This window comes from Diaphorina citri, unplaced genomic scaffold (assembly GCF_000475195.1).
Source record: "Diaphorina citri unplaced genomic scaffold, Diaci psyllid genome assembly version 1.1 scaffold217, whole genome shotgun sequence".
Classification (NCBI taxonomy): domain Eukaryota; kingdom Metazoa; phylum Arthropoda; class Insecta; order Hemiptera; family Psyllidae; genus Diaphorina; species Diaphorina citri.
Genome location: NW_007377654.1, coordinates 11,187 through 30,521, shown reverse-complemented (window position 1 = coordinate 30,521; position 19,335 = coordinate 11,187). Strand labels below are relative to the sequence as shown.

The following is a 19,335-nucleotide window of genomic DNA, read 5'->3' as shown; positions in this document are numbered from 1 at the left end:
AGGTTGAAGGAATGCTATTTTGATAGGTGCTGTCTACAAAGTTAGTTTTGTAGGATAGAGATTGTAGGTAATGAAATTTTACATATTGTAGGTACTATAATGGTAGATACCATGTTGGCGGATTTATTTAGGTACCTATCCATATCCATGGTGGGTGCCATTAATAACATTTAATTTTCAATTTAATGTTGAATGTTGTCATGAGCTTGATAGTAGTTATGTTTATTGTCAATAGTATGTCGTTTGTGTGAACAAAAATAGTTTATATCCAAGTTATGTAGCTTCCTATATTATGATGTCAATAAATAAATAAGTCATAAGTATTTATTTGTTTATTATCTACCACTTACAGCGTCGCTTATAATAATACTGTCTCTCGTGTCTCATGGACTTGGAAACTTTTCTTATTGCCTGGGACACAATTTCTGCCAAGTTTTGATTCACATCACTTTTTCTGATGGGTGATTTGTATACATGCTTCACTGTATTCTTTGGCATAAAGTTTTTAGCTTTGGGATCAATTTTCGATAATGGTGTTCCTAATAGTACTCTGGAGCAGTTTCGAGATGGTTCTGAGCATTCTTCTTCAGAGAAATATCTATTTTCCCTTTCACTGGAAATATGAGGAATGTTCTTTTGTTCTTTGCCTTTCTTAGATCGTTCTTTAGTATGATGACTTCTCGATTTACATTTCGTTTCCCTAGAACTTACAATCAATTTATTTCTTTGTTGACTATTCTCTTCTCCTGAAAAATCACTGACTTTATTGTCCCCATTTTGAATTGTGTATTTGCTAACAGTGTTTCTTTTCTTACTTGCATAAGGGCCATAGTATAGGACTTTGCAGGTTCTTTCATGCCTCTTTCCGTGATTTTTCTTTCGACATGAGTTGTGCTTACATCCTCTAAACTCTATTTTATTACAGTCCGAACAATATCTTTTGGTTTCACTTTTCCCGCTTTCAACACGGTCATCATTCATGGTGGGATGTTGCATTCTATCAACTTTATCTTTGCAACCATTTGCTTTGAATTTGATATTCTTATGGCATTCAGCTTTCTTCGAAGTTAAGCGTGAGTTGCCAGCAAAATGTGTCTTATCTCTTTTACTACTCGCATAATACGTGTCATAGTGAATGCATTGATCGGCAGGTTTTTCCTTGTTACTACTTTTAATAAACGGGTCTGGATATTTCTGGCGAATCTTGCTTTGTTGTGACAGATTTTCATCCTTATTATCAGCAGTGTCAGCTATTCCGAACTGTTTTATACTCTCGTTATAGTTGTTCAAGAGAACTTTGGTGAGGGCTAGGCTATTGTAGAAATCTTCAACTTTATCTTTCCAGAACGAATAAAATTTTTCATTGTATCGTTTCAGTTTTTGTAGTGAGTACCCTATTTTACAGTGATTTTGCCCCTGGAAACAATAGCAACTATATTATGTACCTAGGTCTATACAAATACTTAGATAGGTCTTGTTTCCCTCATGTCTGATATCAATACTTATAATATGAGATCCGTTCTATTCTATGTTGTATTAAATAAAGGTCTAAGTGTAAAATATGAAATAGATATAGTAGTTATAGTTACCTACTTGACAGGAAAATGTAAAAGGATTGCCATGACACTGTTGGTCCGTTTCACATCGACTCTGGATTGAATCAACTCTGTGCTCTGCTCGCAAACACAGTGTCCTCTGAAATGTGAATATTTAGAAAAGATTAGTTTTCAACTCTTTAACAACTCCTTTTAACTTTAAACGTTTTCAACTCTGAAATGTGAAAATTAAGAAAAGATTAGTTTTCAACACATTCGTATTTGGGTTGCTAAACATGAGGGGTTTGGTTGTAGAGAACGCTCCAGGTACTAAACCTCTTCTAAGGCAGCTACTTCCGCTGAAGAGATTGTTATTATGAAAATTTATAATCTGCTTGGATTTTTCTCATAAGATATTGATTGGAACTTTCTACATCCCTTCTAATTTCAAGTGTTTAGCGAAAACTTTTCTAATGGTTTGTTTTTGTCAACATCTTTGAAGTTGACAGGTCAGGAACTTCAACGTATAGAGTTCCAAATGACCCTGAACTGTCTGTGTTCATATAGGATTTTACGAAGTAATTCAACCTCTTGAAACGATTTCAAAATTCTTACTTCTCTAGCTGTTCGCAAAGTAACGAGCACTCACGTACAGAGTGCTTTTAGTAAACACCGAGAAAACATTACAATAAGATACTTACTTTTGAAACGGAGTGCTTTATAAAACTCCAAAGCAATGAAAACACAAAGTACGTGAAGTACAAATAATTGACAAGGATGAATACTCGTAGTAGTTCAGGCCAATGTGTCTGAACAGAGCTCCAGTTGGTCTTGGATTTATAGGGGAAGTACCAATTTATGAACTCACACAGCCATCTTGACATGATGTGTCAAATGTCTCTTGAAAATACATTTGGTGTTCATACTTTACCGATTTACTTTAGCTATTTGCATAAAGGTTTTAACTTTCAATTATTTGAGTTTGTGATGCTGAGCGTAATTTTGTTGTTCGTAAAAAATAATGAAAAAAGATATCTCATCAAGTATGTTTTCAAAAGAGGCCGCTTTTTTAATTTATAACTCAGAAAGTATCAGTTTTGTTATCTCTCGTCATATAATAATACGTAGGTACCTATGCTCTTGAGAGTCTTGAGAAGTATTGGAATTTAAATCACAGTTCCACCCTCAATCCCCCTTATCCTCAGCGCTTCACATTTTCTAATTTTGAAGACAAGATGTGCAAATGTCTTGAGAAAGGTATGATGGATATACGAGAATTTTCTCCCCTATTCATTTCATCCCCATTCTCTTGTATAGAGTAATCCTTCTTACTCTCAAACATATTCTCAGAGTAGTGAGGGAAAGTGGGGACTGGGGACAAATTTGAAGCTCAGCTTCATCTTATCAATCTTATGAAAGTAAATATCGTATGCTGGATTGCAGGTACATATTAGGTCATTTGTATGGTGGATTCATGATAAATAATTCTTAAATCTAATAATAATAATAATAGTAAGATTGGAAAAAAGAACCGTCTCCTATACCTTTTTTAAAATCTTTAGTGAGTTGCTTTCAAAAATATCGACTACAAAAGGTATGTGCACCTACATAGGTGTACTGTTAAATGAATGTAGAAACATACCCATTCAGGGGCTTCATCTCTTGTGTTGCAAACTACAAAGGCCAAAATAGAACACGGAAAACTCCAAAAAAAGCCAGTATACCCTCAGTTTCCCCTACAAGTCACTGCATTCCTGCGATAAGTTCAACTGAGTGTGTGTGATGTAGTTTCCTCAATTCTCAATTCAAGGGGGAAATAACACAACGTTAATCATCTCCCACTCCCTTTTAGGTAGTATAGTTTTAATTTTCCTCAAAACATTGCAATCTATGTAGGTACTATGTGGGGGAGGGTGTTTACCTCGTGTGTGCCCCGCCTTAACCATTTCAATTACTTCGTCCTTCACATTAAGCTCTTCAGACCATTTACCATTTCTATAAGACGGGGTTGTGATCTTTTACTCGCTCCACTTTTCTATTTCCAATTTCCCAGTTTACCCTATCGCTTTTTTTTCCGCTACATATCTTCTCCTATAGGAATTTTATTGATATCCCTTTAAGCCTTTGCATGTGTGGATATTTTCAGAATGACTTGAGATTTGCCTGACAATTTGTAGGATTGTAGGCAAGTGAGTTTCAAATTGGTGAAGAATATTTTCCAATCAAGATTCTACGTTAGGTAATTTAGGTTTTTGAACACCAATTTTGATCTGTAGGACCCACCTACGAGGGCCTTGAGGACTCTTCAGTGGGGCCCAAGATAACCCATCAGAAAATTCTCTTTATGAGATGTTACTGAATATTTTTGCGAAATTTCATACAAATCCACTTTTAACCTTTCCATAGTTACTGGTGGAACAAATACGCATGGCAGACAAAAGAGAGAAACTAAAATGGAAAATCGTCGAGTTAAAACTTGGAATTCACTTTGTTCAATGAATGCAGTTTTTGTTATCCCCTTGGCTAAATGCAATAATAGAGTTAGGTACTGATGTTGGAAAGACTCTCTCTTTCTCAATTTAACCTCAATTGCAATTTCCACTATTCAAAATATTTTTTGAACATAGGTAGCCCTCTGCATATCTCTACATTCTACATACTTGCTAGTAAAATTTCAGCACTTCTATGTGGAATCGACCTTATTTTCCCATTGTGCTGAAAGTTCACTTTCATATTTTATCACATCACAAACAGAACCTCACTTACTCTCCTAATCTATTAGGTAAGTATTGCAGTTTACCTCCCTCTAGTATTTTTTGACGGTGAAGCAATTTGGAAAATGGAAATGTGCCAAATATTTATTGAAAACGTTAATGGTAATAATAATTTGCAATTTCATTTCAGCTCTGTATGTTTTGGTGAACAAAAGTTTCATTATTACATCGAGGAATGGTAGAAAAATCTGTTTGCAGTCCAATTTAATACCACTGTGGTAGTGTGGTTTAGAGATACGAGTATGAAAACCGTTTTAATTTTACCACGTTGCAAAGTGAAGGATGTTATGATCTGATTCACACTCCGCTCCGTTTCAAATTTTCCTTAATCATCAAAATACTACATACCATCAGGTTAGGTACATATTTAGAAAATATTTTGCTCTTTTCTAATTCTTTGTAGTTGAATAGATCAATACTTGATGGCCTGATACGACCAAATACCAGTGCAAGGAAAAGCAACCAACGTACCACTTTATTATGATTGTGTAAGTAAAGAAGAAAGCAAAAGAACCCCTTATTCCAATGTTTGAAATCACGGTCATATAACGACATGGGTTCAAGTTAATACGATTAGAAACTGCGAAAGTTCACTAACTTCTGCAATAAACGTAACCATCTCGTTTGAAAAACACATCTTCTAGTAAGTCACACGAAGTTTTTTGTCCCTAATTTGCTTCTCCCCAGAGAATATCAAAGGTGTTTTCTTTATTGAAATCATTTCCTTTATTCTCTTTACTACTTTTATACATGAAATCAAAGGTAATTGAGAGAATAGAACATACCTGAATGGAGATGGGTTTGTCACAGAGATGGTTTTGCAAATAGTTTTAATAAATATGGCAATTTTGCCACAGGGAATGAAATGAGATTAAGAAGATGGCACATGACATGAGTCAGTTTGTAATCTAAGTAGATAGATATGAGTGTTTGGGAAAAAGTGGCACAGACCGTATATAGTCGAACAGTGAGCAGAGCCATTTCTCTGTGGGTTTTAAGTCTAACCAGGAAAAGGTTTTTCCAAGTATCAACTTTCCAGACACTACGCTGCTCTAGAAAATAATGTGAGAACAAAGTAAAATGCAATACCGAACATTCTTGCGTACTCGTACTTTCCAAGAATCCCTCGAACATAAACAATAAAGAACTTATGCAAAACTAATTTGTGGGCTATCAAAGAGAGATTTCTTCCCAAGTTTTACCCAAACTGTCACTCACTTGTTGGATAATCTGTGTTGACCTAATTTTGTGTTATTTTGATTGAAAAAATAAACTTTGTAAAAACCACAGTTAAGAAAGAAGGATGCTAAGCTAACTTTCTTCTATGTAGATTCTAGACTATTCCAGACTGCTATGTTTATGCACTATGCACTTCTGTTGTTTCATACTAGGTCAGGAATGCTAAGGGTTTTGAATACTCGCATTCTATCCTGATTAACGAATACAGGTCGAAATCCTGTCAAGCTAACAAAGGATTCAGAGCTTTTACACAATAAAATCCTAGGATATTGTGTCACGATAAGAGAAAAAATCTGGTGTGAACATCACACGACTTTCTATTACATTTGCAGAATACGTAGGTATTTGAAAAGAAATAGAAAATAAAAAAATGTAATAAAAGGGAAATTTGTTGACACAGGGGAGTATCGAACCCGCAACTTCTCAAATGTAAGTCAGAGAGTGCTAAAAGTAGCACCATTCGATTCCGCGTGAAAAATCACATGGGATCAACTATTCACATGCTAATATCTCAAGAACGGTTTGTCCTAGAGCGATGAAATTTGGTATGCTATCCCGGTATGGTCCAAGGAAGCGACTGTAACAATTTGGTAAAAATTGGATAATCACCCATCCAGATATTAACCAAAGTATTTGTTGCTTAACCCTCATTTCGTGGAAAATGTTGAAAATGTTGTGAACAAAATATCTCAAGAACGGTTTGTCGTAGAGAAATGAAATTTGGTATGCTATCCCGGTATGGTCCAAGGACGCGACTGTAACAGTTTGGTAAAAATCGGATAGTCACCCATCCTGGTATTAACCAAAGTCATTGTTGCTTGACCCTTATTTCGTATAAACGGTAAGAGACATCGAAAACATTTGGTCATTTGGATGTGAATATTCTAATCAATGTGATTTTTTACGCCGAATCGAATGGTGCTACTTTTAGTACTGTTTGACTTACGGTTGAGAAGTTGCGGGTTCGATACTTCCCTGTGTCGACAAATTTCCCTTTTATTCGTGAATCGTTACCAAATAAGCATGTGAATAGTTGATCCCATGTGATTTTTCACGCGGAATCGAATGGTGCTACTTTTAGAACTCTCTGACTTACAGTTGAGAAGTTTCGGGTTCGATACTCCCCTGTGTCAACAAATTTCCCTTTTATTACATTTTTTTACTTTCTATTACCTTTACGTATAGGGAACCTATACAAGGTAATGAGAAAGTATTGCAATCGGTCCAAATTTTCAAAATCGGGAAATGGGTGGAAATATCCGTTTTGGGGTCCCCTGATTCCAAAAAAGTGGTTTTTAGCCCATGGTCTGTACGTTACGTACGTACGTACGTACGTACGTACGTACGTTACGTACAGACCATGGGCTAAAAACCACTTTTTTGGAATCAGGGGACCCCAAAACGGATATTTCCACCCATTTCCCGATTTTGAAAATTTGGACCGATTGCAATACTTTCATTACTAGTATAGCTCCGCTATACTGTAGTAATAGAAAGTAATACCTAATTCTCTAGAATTTGTAGCTGGGATCCTGATGCAATGGAATTATTTGCGTCAACCTTGTTATAGTGCGATAATGAGATGTGTAACACATTCAGATTTTCTATTGGGGTTTCAGTTGTTTCGGAGAAAAAGCTTTCGCAAAGGCTTCCACCATATTCCAGCAAGTACATATAATGGAAAAATATCGGATGACAATTTGGCCTGAGTAGAAATAGTGAGGCAGGCTTTTCTCTTATTGTTTTCACAATCATGGTCAGCAATAATGTATGATATTGTGTTCCCATTATGTTCATTAGCTCCTCATGAACTCTTCAATTATTGTTGACAACAATGCAACCTAATATTCTTTTGTTTTGCTAGCATAATGGACTGTCATCTATACTTACAACATCTGCCCACACTGTATGTACCTGCATTGTTTTTTTTTTCTGTTATTTCCTATTAATGGAAAACGATTCTTCATTAACTGATGCTGTACTAACGGAAATTTAACATTTTTGTTTTCTAGCTTTTTTAATAGAAAAACTGTGATCATCTTTCATCATAATGGAAAAAATCTGTTATAATAAATATCCACTACCAATCTCATAGATACCTCTGTACACATAAGGAACTCTCAGGGGAAAGGGGCCAAGAGTCCAAACAGTAGGTATAGGAGATGCTCCAAATTTTCGGAGTACAGTCCGCAGTAAAGGAGCAGAATGAAAGCCCGTATTTAGCCCCCTCCTAAACTGAAGGGAACTAGTGTACCTGCCTACTGATTTTCAAAATGGGTAGTTGGGCACATTGGTAGCCCTGTGTTCACCCTGTATATGACTTAATAACGTAAAACAGTACAAAAGCTGCAACACCTACCTACACGTAGGTACCTGTGTCTTTCAAACTCTGTAGTCGGTCTGTAGGTTGATGTGAAAATATACGTATCTATTCTTCTGCGGAGACTTTTAATTTTTATGCCCTAAACTCATTTTGTGGGAATCCAAATGATTGTTATCATTTTTTATAGGTACAAGCAAGAAAAAGTTAAAAGTAAAGTAGGTATAGCTGATGGTACTTTCTTAAGTATTTTCAGGGAAACAAACTTTTTTTTGCTTTCAGTATAAGTGACATTATTTTTAATGCTATCTATAAAGAAAGCAAGTTTTTTTTTTTTTTTTTCGTAGAAATTACTGAGTGCTCTCTTATGAGGACAAAAGTTTTTTTCCTTGCTTCTAAAGTTAGGATATAGATTGGTATGCATTATCATTAGGTTAGGTTCTCTGGGGAATCTCCGATGGTAATTTACCTTGGAACTTTTGAAAAAACATAGATATACCTATTGTATAACTTTATTATGAAACAAAATTGTATAATCAATATTGCGTCCATAACCAAATAGTGTGCCCTCTGGAAGTATAGAACTGTCTGGTCTGTCTGTTATCCTAATGTCTGCTGCTATTATAGATGCCTTACCCTATCCTAAGCAAAAAATATAAAATTGGGTCATTGTGACTTAGACATGCATAATATCTAATATGGAATATGTACCTACCTATAAAAGTTCAACTTGATCTTTCTTTTTTTATTCTCTTTTCCCTATCCTATTAAATGATCTTTTCACAGAAGGTAAAAAGGTATAAAGTATATTCAAAATGGCATTATAAAGTGTGGAAGAAATCAAAATGATAGAGTAACAAGCGCAATAAATCACTTCATTTTATTTTATTTAAATCCCGCACAAAAGATTTCTATAAAAGGAAAAGTGCTGACTCTTTCTTCCATATACTCGAGAGCACAAAGGCGCAGGCCTTTCATTCCATATGTTGGAATATGACAGATTGAAATATTAGGGTTGTGTGCTGAAGTTTTCTGTGAAAATTTCCGTATCATCCCTGCTTGAAGTGGCTCAAATTTCCGTTTTCGTGGGAAAAACATCTTCAGAGAAGCTCCTCACTAGATTAATGTTCAAGTTGATCTCAAAGACTTCTGTAACTACTCCCTATGATATGCCATATATATAGATTTTTTTTTTTTTAAGAGGTTTGACAGAACAAGAATGGCATGAAAACTTCTATTACCAAAAGTAGCAAGTAGGTTGGCATGATGAGATATAAGAGACTGGGCATTAATGTGGGCAACTCTGAACGAAGAAGAGTAAGGCGTCAGCTGTTGTAACAATGCTGCAGAGAGTGGAACTGAACCGACGGAGTCGAGAGAATCTAGAGAGTCAGCCGAGACATCAGAATATACGTTACCTGGAAAAACATAATCATCACTGTTAGAATCAGATATCATAAAAAAAAGGAGGGGAAAAGAGAGGAACGAAAGAAGAAAAAAAAAGTGGGACGGACAGAGGAATAAAAGAGTATAGGAGGGGGAAAAAAAGAATAAAGGAGGGGGAGGGAGTGAAGAAAGTAAAGGAGGAAGGGGGGGAGAAGAAAGAGGGAAAATGAAAAGAATGAATGAATGACCTTGTAGGAGAAAAGAATAAATAAATAAAAAGGAGAAAAAAAAAAAAAAAAAAAAAAAAAAGAAAGAATAAAGGAGGGGGAGGGAGTGAAGAAAGGAAAGGAGGAAAGGGGGAAAAGAAGAAAGAGGGAAAAAGAAAAGAATGAATGACCTTGTAGGAGAAAAGAAAAAATAAATAAACAAACAAAACAAAAAAAAAATGTACACTAAATTGAACAGCACCCAAGACCTAGGTACCTACCTAAAAAAAAAAAAAAAAATATTAAATGAAATTGAAAGTGTGAAAGAAGGGGGGGGGGACTAGATAGGATGGAAGGAGATATTGAAATTGGGAATGAAAAATTAGCAGGAACCTAGGTAGGTAATGACTAAATTAGGTAATCATTATGAGGGAGAAAACATTGGGAGAATATTGTGAATTATGTTTTCACTTCTTGGCTTTCCCTCTTTTAGGAGGTACATTGTTGACCGGCTTTGGTTTCGGGATCTGGCTTGAGTTGGAACGTAAAAAAAAAAAATTAAAAGAAAGTGGAAGGGGGGAGGGGAAGAAGGGGGGGGGGGACTAGATAGGATGGAAGGAGATATTGAAATTGGGAATGAAAAATTAGCAGGAACCTAGGTAGGTAATGACTAAATTAGGTAATCATTATGAGGGAGAAAACATTGGGAGAATATTGTGAATTATGTTTTCACTTCTTGGCTTTCCCTCTTTTAGGAGGTACATTGTTGACCGGCTTTGGTTTCGGGATCTGGCTTGAGTTGGAACGTGAAGAAGTGCTTGGAGCAGTGGGAGTAAAAGCAGCGGAGTTGGCCAAAGTCTTGACGGTCAAGGATTTCAGATCTTCCATGCTGACGACCGTGTGCTTCCTATCAAGTCTATCTTTCACAATGATTCTTCCATCATAAGTCCAGACATTTTCCTTATAGTAAATCTTCTTGGCTTCATCCAGGATCTGATAATTCATTTTTGTGAGAGATTCCGTGATGTGAATTCCTGAACCTTTCAATAATTTCTTCACGGAAAATACAAGTCTTCTTTGAGCGTAGGAAACAAACTTAACAATTATCGCTCTGTTCTTCCCACTATCTTTCTTGCCAATACGATGTGCTCGATCAATATGAAATGGCAGGACATCAATCTTGAGTTTCTCTTTGAAGATAGATACAGCAGATGCCACACAATCATCTTCCCTCTCAGAACCAGCACCAACCTCTGCAACCCCATGGATGAGAAGACAATTCCTTCTCGAATACTGCTCAAGATTATTGAGTCGTTCATCTTGTTTACTCAATTGCTCTTTGATGCTTGTCAACTCGCACATAACAAGAGCTTTGAAAGAGAAGAACATGCTTTCAAATGATGTCATATTAGCATTAACTTGGGTGGTATTCGAATTCTTCAGAGTGTTGAATTGAGATTCCAGATTTTCTAAATTTGTTAGCAAAAGGTCAATCTTAGCGTTTGTATTTGACATGGTAAATGATATCACTAATAAAAGAAGGTACCAAATAAGTAAATAAAGTTGACAATCTTCTTCTCCTTACAAGGTCACTAGGAATTATAATGAGAAGATCATTATTTTATAAATATATTAAAATTCACTTGTAAAATTAGAGAATCGAAAGGGTTAATGTTCGCTTAGCAACGGAAAATCCTTCCTTAGCAACAAACAAATAAGGCTAAATGTGAACGTTTTAACACTATTTTGGCTTTTTATCAATTACACATACAATTCACCACAAAAAGTAAAACAAATACAAGAAGGTTATAAAGAAGAACTTTATCTTTAAAACGATATAACTTTTACTATATTTTATCACTTTTCTTATAGAAAAAGTAAAAAAAAATCGAGGAGCAAAATTTTCAAAGCAAAGTCGCGAAAAATTTGTTAAAAATGGGGAAACACCACCACGGTTGAGAGTAAAATCATCGACGACGCACAATTTACTTTGAAAAATCTCGTGATATTTTCAAATTAATTAAAACGCATAAATCATACAGGATTCAGGTTTTCCAGTCTTCATTGTGAAGATATGAGGAATACAGGATGAAACTGTTAGCTGTAGGGGACGAAAAATATTTCATTTTGGTCTACTAAACCATTTTGATCCGGTGCAGTCCGGTCCGTCAAATGTGTAGTCTCCCCTGTACAACCAATGAGCGTGAGAAAGTTGATCTTTCGAAAAATATCGTTTATGCCGAAAATTTGAGACATCCATCAATATATAAAGAAGTGTCGATCACAATTCGCATTGACTGAGTCATCCTGAACAAAAGGTTCTAAATTCTTCAGGCTTTGCCCCAACCCTGTATAGACGCTATAGTAACAAGCGTTAGGTACAATCTCCTCCTTCCCACTCCCTCCTCCTTCTTCCTATTTTCACGAGGCAATTTCTCCACTCTCTGGATATGAGGATAATAGCTATGAGCACTATTAATACTCATATAGGTATGAAATGATTTACTACCATCATCTATTTCCACCCCCTCCACCCAACAGGGTAGGATGCTGTATAGTTTTGTGACGGGATGAAGGGGTGGAGGATATCAAATATCTCCAGTGGAAGCCATTAGAAAAAACCTGATAAAATTATAATTGATGCTTAAAACATTTTCATCTCCTTGAGCGAAGCTAGCTCCCTCTTCAAATGAAGATTAGTTCAAGTAGATCCTGTTCTCGCTTTTCTCGTTTACTCTTCGTTATTCTTTTCTTTATTTCTTCCTTCCTCTGCAATCACTTCCGCCCATCTAACCATTATTAATTTCTTTCCGAGATTATCTTTCAATATTTAGAATAAGTTAATAAGCTTGCAGTGTCGGAAGCATCTTGATCCCTAACCACTTTAAGGAAGGGCAGGAGTCCCTTGATAATCTTGGTATAGTTGCTCCTTACCATTGGTGAGAGGTATGTTGGACTAAAGATATTGCAGAGGGAACTACAAGGTCTTATTGTCCCGAAAGCGAAGAGAGATAGGAGAGGAGAAAACCGACCGTTCCAAGAACGAACCTTACCTGTTTAGGATCTGTAATAATAAATAAATATCTGTTTAGCATAAAATCCGCCCCGGGCCGGAATCGAAGCCGCGACCTAGCACTTACAAGGCAGACGCGCTAGTGCTACCCTCCAAGCTAACTAGGTTAGCCATTAGCTATTATCCTTGGAAAAAAAATGTAATCAGGTATTATGTATCTTGAAGTTAGGAAACCCTTGATTTAACCTACTAGCAATTTACCCAGCAACCTACACAACTCAAAAGAAGCAGACGTTTCTAGGGCAAAACAAAAACACATGCGGTGGAGATTGCAAGATGTTTTCCCCGACATCAAAATATGTTTCGAAATTTTTCCTGATTTTTCCTCGAATTCCTTCAAAGTTGAGGGGGGAAGAAAGGAGCTTATCTTGTTGTTCTGTGGAGTTTCAACAAGTTTCTCGTTACTGTCAGGATGAGTGTCCTCAAGAGAAAATCCTTTCGCTTTACCGGTTGGAAGGCCCTGGCATATGACGGACAGGTAGTCGGAATATTTCCCACTACCTAACCAGGTTTGGAAACAATTTTTTTCCAAACCAAGTTCGATAAAGTTAAGAAGACGTCATGTCAGTCTCTTCCGTAACGGAGGAATTAGGAAAAAACTAGGGCCGTATCCAGGATTTTGCCCGAGAGTCCACAAACAGAGATGTACTGGGAGGGGGATGCTCAAAAAATTTCGGAGGCTCGCCAACGGTAAAGGAGAAAAATGGAGCTCGAGGCGGGGGGTCTTGCTCCCCTAAATACAATCCTGGGAGAAACACGGGTGTCTAAAAATATTTAGCGGACACGGTTGGTTGGTTTCCAATAAGACGTCGAAACTTTCATTATTATTTTTGTTTTCCAAATTAGGGAGGATTGATAAGAAAATGAATACTTCGGGTAATAAAAACAAAGCAGATTAAGCAGAACGTACTTGTTGTTGTGTCAAACTTCAAACTCTTGGTCATCTATTTTTCGCAACGTGGATGTGCTTTTTGCTGATTTTGTGCTTTCGCTTTGTTCTGCTGTCTTTCCTCTTGTGCATTTTTCATTATTCTTCACATTCTGTACTTGCAAAACCTCGACTTGTGCAATAAAATTCCAATATCGATTGAACCAAGGGATCGATTTTTTTATTTATCTTTAAAGTGGTTTTTCTCATCACACATGTGTTAAGTAAGCCTTTACAGGTGATTGCAGCAAAAGATTTTTATACTTTCCACAATTTCCACTCTTCAACTAACAGTTATTTGATGAGAAATATATTGAATCCCATCATACCCGTATATCCCATTCAAATCCGGGGTAACAGGATTTGCAATAATGCAATTTTCTTCGTGTCTCAGGAAGTATCGATGCTGTCGCAAAATACATCACCCGATCAACCCGATGGAAAGTTTTCCAATTTTGAATTCGAATACACAAAAGTCGACGACAAAAAAAAAAGTGACAAACCCCGATGCATGTAATCAATAAATTCCCAACTCGAACTAATATCAAACAGTGTAGGCGGCTCTGTGTAATTTTGCTCCGGGGAAGACTGAACGTTATACCTCTCCTCTCTTTCCCTCCCTCCCCCTTTTCCTCTTCCTCCCTCCCTCCCCCTTCTCTCTCTCTCTCTCTCTCTTCCTTTCGCCCTTCTTTCTCTTTCGATAGCATTTCATTTACAGATAGGATGAAGCTACTCCTAGTCGTACAGTGCAAAAAGTTACAAAGCCAAGACTAGGTAGTCACAAAGGATCTAAAGAGGACGTACTGATACTAACTTCTCGAGAGAGGGGAAGCAGCCAGACATAAGAGTATAATACTAATAGGTAGGTACCTAAAAATGATGCAAATTATGATTACCCATACATTGATGAGTTGATGAGTCTTCCTAATTCCAATACAATTAAATGGATTACAACTAAGTCGATACTTGAATCGATTAACCCGAAGAGCACATTCTTTTGAGTTTGATCTTATAAAGTAAAGTGGATAAAACCTGAAAAATTGTATCATTTTTTATCCATCGAAACGGGAAACACGAGCCTGCGGATGCAAAAAGGAGTGTAAAGTTTCTGCAAAATGTATATTTATGTGCATATCATTGGCATTAGAAGATAGAAAAGTTTATGTTGAAATCAATATGTAGAAAATGCATGGGGAAGGCAGGTTAGACTCTCATACTCCTCCTTCTTCTCCTCCTCTTCCTCCTCCTTCTCCTCTCCTCCTTGTTCTCATATGTAGTGTATGGATACAGGATGAAATAGGACACAGGGGATGAATAATAGGGTAATAGGGGGTGAAAAATAGAGCACAAAGGGTGAATAATTGGGTAGATAAAGAGGAGAAAAATAGGGGCAAGAGAGAGTTAGTAGAGGAGGATGTCTGATATGCTCTCCCACTCAATCTATTTTCATGCAGATGAGGTATCTGTTTCAGTTTTATGACAAGGAAACACATATTACCCGTCAACTGATTAACTTTCTGCAAGGTCATATAAATTTCATGCTAGGACGAACTTGAAATGTTTAGCTGCTCATAAAACTGATGGAATGATAGTGGGAGCGTTAAAGGTAGCCTTAATGTGAATAGTATCGATTTTGATGTCTATGTTTATTGTATTTACCACGTGAGGGACTGAAACTTGCCAGTAAAAATGGCTATAGATTAATAGGATTAATCGCTCTGCGAACTTGTACTATTTTTTTAAGGTATAATTAAATAAATTTTGTTTGAGCTTTTTTTTTGTAGATAATAAAATAAAAGAGATAAACAACTTTTTAATTTCAAAGTGATGTGTGTTTTGATGGTAATGTGTGTTTTGACAAACATACCTTGTGTTCCAAAAAGAAAATGATTATTGACAAAAAATAAACTGTTTTTCGCAAAATGGACATCTCCACTAATGAGTGGATGTGCCAATTTCACCAATATGAAATGAGGGCAAGTTTAGTAATAGGAAGGAGTGAAATAATAATAAAAATAGAAAGTAAAAATGTGGGATAGGTAATAGTATTTCGAAATACTCGTGCTAGCCTTTCTTATTGTTCTAAGAAAAACAGAAATAATTCAAGTCAATTATCTACCCTTTAAAATTCGACAGTCAATTTCATTTCATTGAACGATATTGGTTAGTTAAATTTTAGGGTGCTAATAAATATCTACAGGTAACATAGCTATTCTATCTACGAGGGAAACTTCACATATGCATCATAACCCAATTAAAATAAAAACCATAAAACTTTCGTAGAATTCATTAATGTTATTTGACCATCAATTATTTCTGGTGAAACAATTTCTAGTGAAGCTATAACCAATAAATAAATTCATGTTCAACTCTTTTTTTTTTTTTTTTTTTTTTTTTTTTTTTTTTTTTTTCAAGTTGTATCTAGATCGATCCCTTGAGATTTTTTCTTTTTCTTTCTTTTTCTTTTTTTTTTTTGCGAGTTTTTCAAGAATGAAGGTGACTAGTAATCGAATCTGGTGTGAACATCACACGACTTTCTTATACCTATTGATGATGCTTTATTTGAAGTGTTCTTTTACCTAACTTTTTACAATATCTCTAACCGTTTTGTCGCCATAGCTGAAAACCGCCAAAGAACGGTCGATGTCGAAAATCTGTCCAAAAAGCGTCAAAATACCGCCAAGCGCAGCAAACCATCTCAACCAAACGTTTCGTGTCGCATCCTTGTCACATTTGACATCTACATACCAAATTTCAAGTCTCTAGCTCTTACCGTTTTCGAGATATTTTGTTTACAGACAGACAGACAGACACACACACAGACACACCCACGGACCAATGGCTGAAACTTTGGATTTAGGCTCTAGGGACCTCAAAACGTGTTTTGGCACTAAAAACTGACCATCGAAATTTTGACCCGATTACATTACTTTCCTTCCTATAGGATAAGGAAAGTAAAAACGCATCTAAAGTTTCACGAAAACATTGAAAACAAACATAAAATAGAAGTACCTCTAGTTTTCTACCTTTGTCCTGAATCAATAAAGTTTAGAAAATATTACACACATGAAGGGATTTTCAAATAAATTGTAAGTACGCTTTATCATCATTTCATTTTATATATGTAATTTAAAAAAAAAGTTCGTTTTCTGTGTTTCTGGGTCGACTATACAAATATGACGTTGAAATAAATACATTTGTGTGATGTTCAGACTGGAATGACAGAGTTTTGAAGCTGATACTGATATGGAATAGAATAGAATAGAATGGTATGGAATAGAACAGAATAGAATATACCTTGTTTGTTGTGCCCGAATTGGACTGAAAAGTCCCTTTACACCAGCAGTCTAAATAAAGTCTTCTATATTTGAGGGATAGTGAAGTGTAAGTATTAGTTAGATATCTTTATGAAGTTAACTACATAGTTTGAATCAGAAACTTCAAAGTCTTACCAGTGTAATGCTGAGGATTATCTGCATTAGTATCTACGCTATGTATCTTTTGAGCAAATAAATGGAAGAAGCGTTACCTGAAACAAAGAAATAGAGTTATCATGAATTATTTTATTCTTATTAGGGTAGGTTACCTCGGTACGAATGACGCCCACTATAATTCAGATCAAGGTCCCATTGGGCATTTTCAATATTATTTGTATTTACTTTGGTCCACTAATTATCTATCCAGTAGATTCATTAACAGAGCTCCTGAAACTTCCACAACATTGTATCATGAGACAGAATAAGTCATCAGGAGAGAGAGAGAAAAAAAAGAAGCCTTCAGTGGGAACAGAATTTATTGTCTTCTCAGTTAGAAATGAAAATGGAACTGTTATCTGTAATGAAACCAGCAAAAGCTCGGAAAAGCAAGAGAAATCATCAAATAAAACAATCCTGCTAACCTACCTACCTACTCCATACCTGCCTATCCTATCGTAAGCAGGGCTGAACTTAGAATGAAGATGGGAATCCTATTACTTACACAACTTGAGGAAAAAAAAGAGATGAGAGAGGGAGGAAGAAAGGAAAGAGAGAGAGAGAGAGAGAGAGAGAGAGAGAGAGAGAGAGAGGAAAGAAGAAGGGAAAGTTAGAGAGGAAGATAGAAAGAGATGGGAGAGGGAAAAAGAGGAAGAAGGGAGAGAAAAGGAGTGATTAAGATATATTAGAGAGGGGAGGGAGGAACGAAGAGAGAGAGATAATAAAATTACATATTTAGTGGATGTGCCAAAGATACCTATGAAAATGATCGTAGGCGGTCTAAATCTTAAATACGAGTAGGTAGAAAACAAAAAAGATAAAGCCCTATATCTAACAAAGGCTCTTCTGTAGAACCGTATTAGTTGGCCTTAATCCCATGCCAGAGCCGTCAATGTCGCTGGCTAAACCCAGACCTGCCCACTTTCCTGCTCATCACCAGTGACTTCTCAATGAAATGAAAACAATGAACGTAGTAGACTGGAAATATAAATCAAAAGATAATGAACGAGACAATACAAGGCGAGAAAATCCGCCCCGGGCGGGAATCGAACCCGCGGCCTAGCGCTTACAAGGCAGACGCACTACCAACTAAGCTAACTAGGCTGGCTGCCTAATACATTTAATTTTGGGTGAGGAAACCCAAAAGACCAAGTCCAAAAGCCACTTCATGCATAGATGCATAGACAAGAGGAGAGTAAAAGGCTGTAAGGAGTTTTCACAAATTCACAAACCATATTATTACGAAGTGTTGTTTATTACGCTTATCATGCGTTACTTTCTTTATTATTATTATTATTATTATTATTAAGAGGTTTGAAAGAGGGAGCTTTAACTGCTATTGTCTTATCATTTTATGAGAAGAAGAGTAGCTAGGTAGGTACTCATACTCATTATCATTTCCAGATGTAAGTTAATGAATGGATAGGCATAATAAACCTCTTATACCCGCATTACCGGCCACTCACGCTCTCAGACCGTCTTCAGACAGTCGGGACGTGTGTGACGGAAAAACCTTGAGGTCTATAGGTAGGTCTTTCAGACCGCAGCGCCGTCTGTGAGACGGTCTGAGCCTGAGTGGCGGGCATAAAGGTATTTATCGGCCCAAGTCGCATTTGTCGACCAGTGGGATCAGGATATATCTAGGCTCAACACGGCAATATTACTTTTTAGCCCGTCCTTCCTTTATTATTACGATAGTAATAAAAAAAAGGTATACGGGACGGGCTTCCTGGTATTCGCTTCGGTGTCTGTCTGTCCCCATAGAACGACTTGTCCAAACCTGGTCGACCTATATATCAAATTAAAGGTCTTTTTACCAGGAACACGAAAATGGTGGTGCAAATTTTGTTCAGAAAATCATAAAGCCAAAAAACCAAAAAAGAAACTGGTTTTGGGGGGATTTTTTCACATTTTCTCACACAAATGAGCTCTGATCTCGAAATTTGTCGCGACGACCTATAAACTCAAAGCGAGAAAGTTTTACATAACACTTCAGTCGTTATTTTAAGGCCGGTTTCAGCGTCACTTGTGTTAAGCCACGCCGAGCAAGGCCAACAAATGGATGGGTGACTTACACATTATATTGGGAATAAAGGGAGAACGGGCTCTAGTCTTGATTTTAAATCATTACATGAAAGTAAAGTCGAAAAATCAAATCAAGAATAATAATAAACTGAATATTAATCAAGGAGCGCGGCAGCGCTCCGCCCCGCCAAGTCAAAAAAGTTTGACCGCGCTACTAGAGTTATTAAACAAATTAGGTAGGTACGTAGGTACTGATTTTCTCTAATCACGATCGAATAAACTACGGGCTAAAAAATTCCCGGAGGGACGGGCCCAGCTTGTTCTTTCTAACGCGCGGCATCATAAAAGTAAGCGAATGAAACTTTTCTTTCTCTTT

General features: G+C 36.5%; 2 protein-coding genes across 2 annotated transcripts; both read right to left on the bottom strand.

Annotated features, from left to right (window-relative positions):
• Positions 1–317: 317 nt before the first annotated feature.
• LOC103506130 lies at positions 318–2,565 on the bottom strand. Its single transcript, XM_008470514.2, has 3 exons — positions 2,237–2,565; positions 1,594–1,695; positions 318–1,416 (listed from the first exon to the last, which is right to left on the bottom strand). The coding sequence occupies exons 1-3, from the start codon at positions 2,417–2,419 to the stop codon at positions 340–342; spliced, it is 1,362 nt and encodes a 453-aa protein (XP_008468736.1). The 5' UTR covers positions 2,420–2,565; the 3' UTR covers positions 318–339.
• A 7,220-nt stretch (positions 2,566–9,785) lies between these two features.
• LOC113466128 lies at positions 9,786–11,335 on the bottom strand. The gene is made up of 2 exons (XM_026821265.1): positions 10,250–11,335; positions 9,786–9,987 (listed from the first exon to the last, which is right to left on the bottom strand). The coding sequence occupies exons 1-2, from the start codon at positions 10,973–10,975 to the stop codon at positions 9,928–9,930; spliced, it is 786 nt and encodes a 261-aa protein (XP_026677066.1). The 5' UTR covers positions 10,976–11,335; the 3' UTR covers positions 9,786–9,927.
• Positions 11,336–19,335: the final 8,000 nt, after the last annotated feature.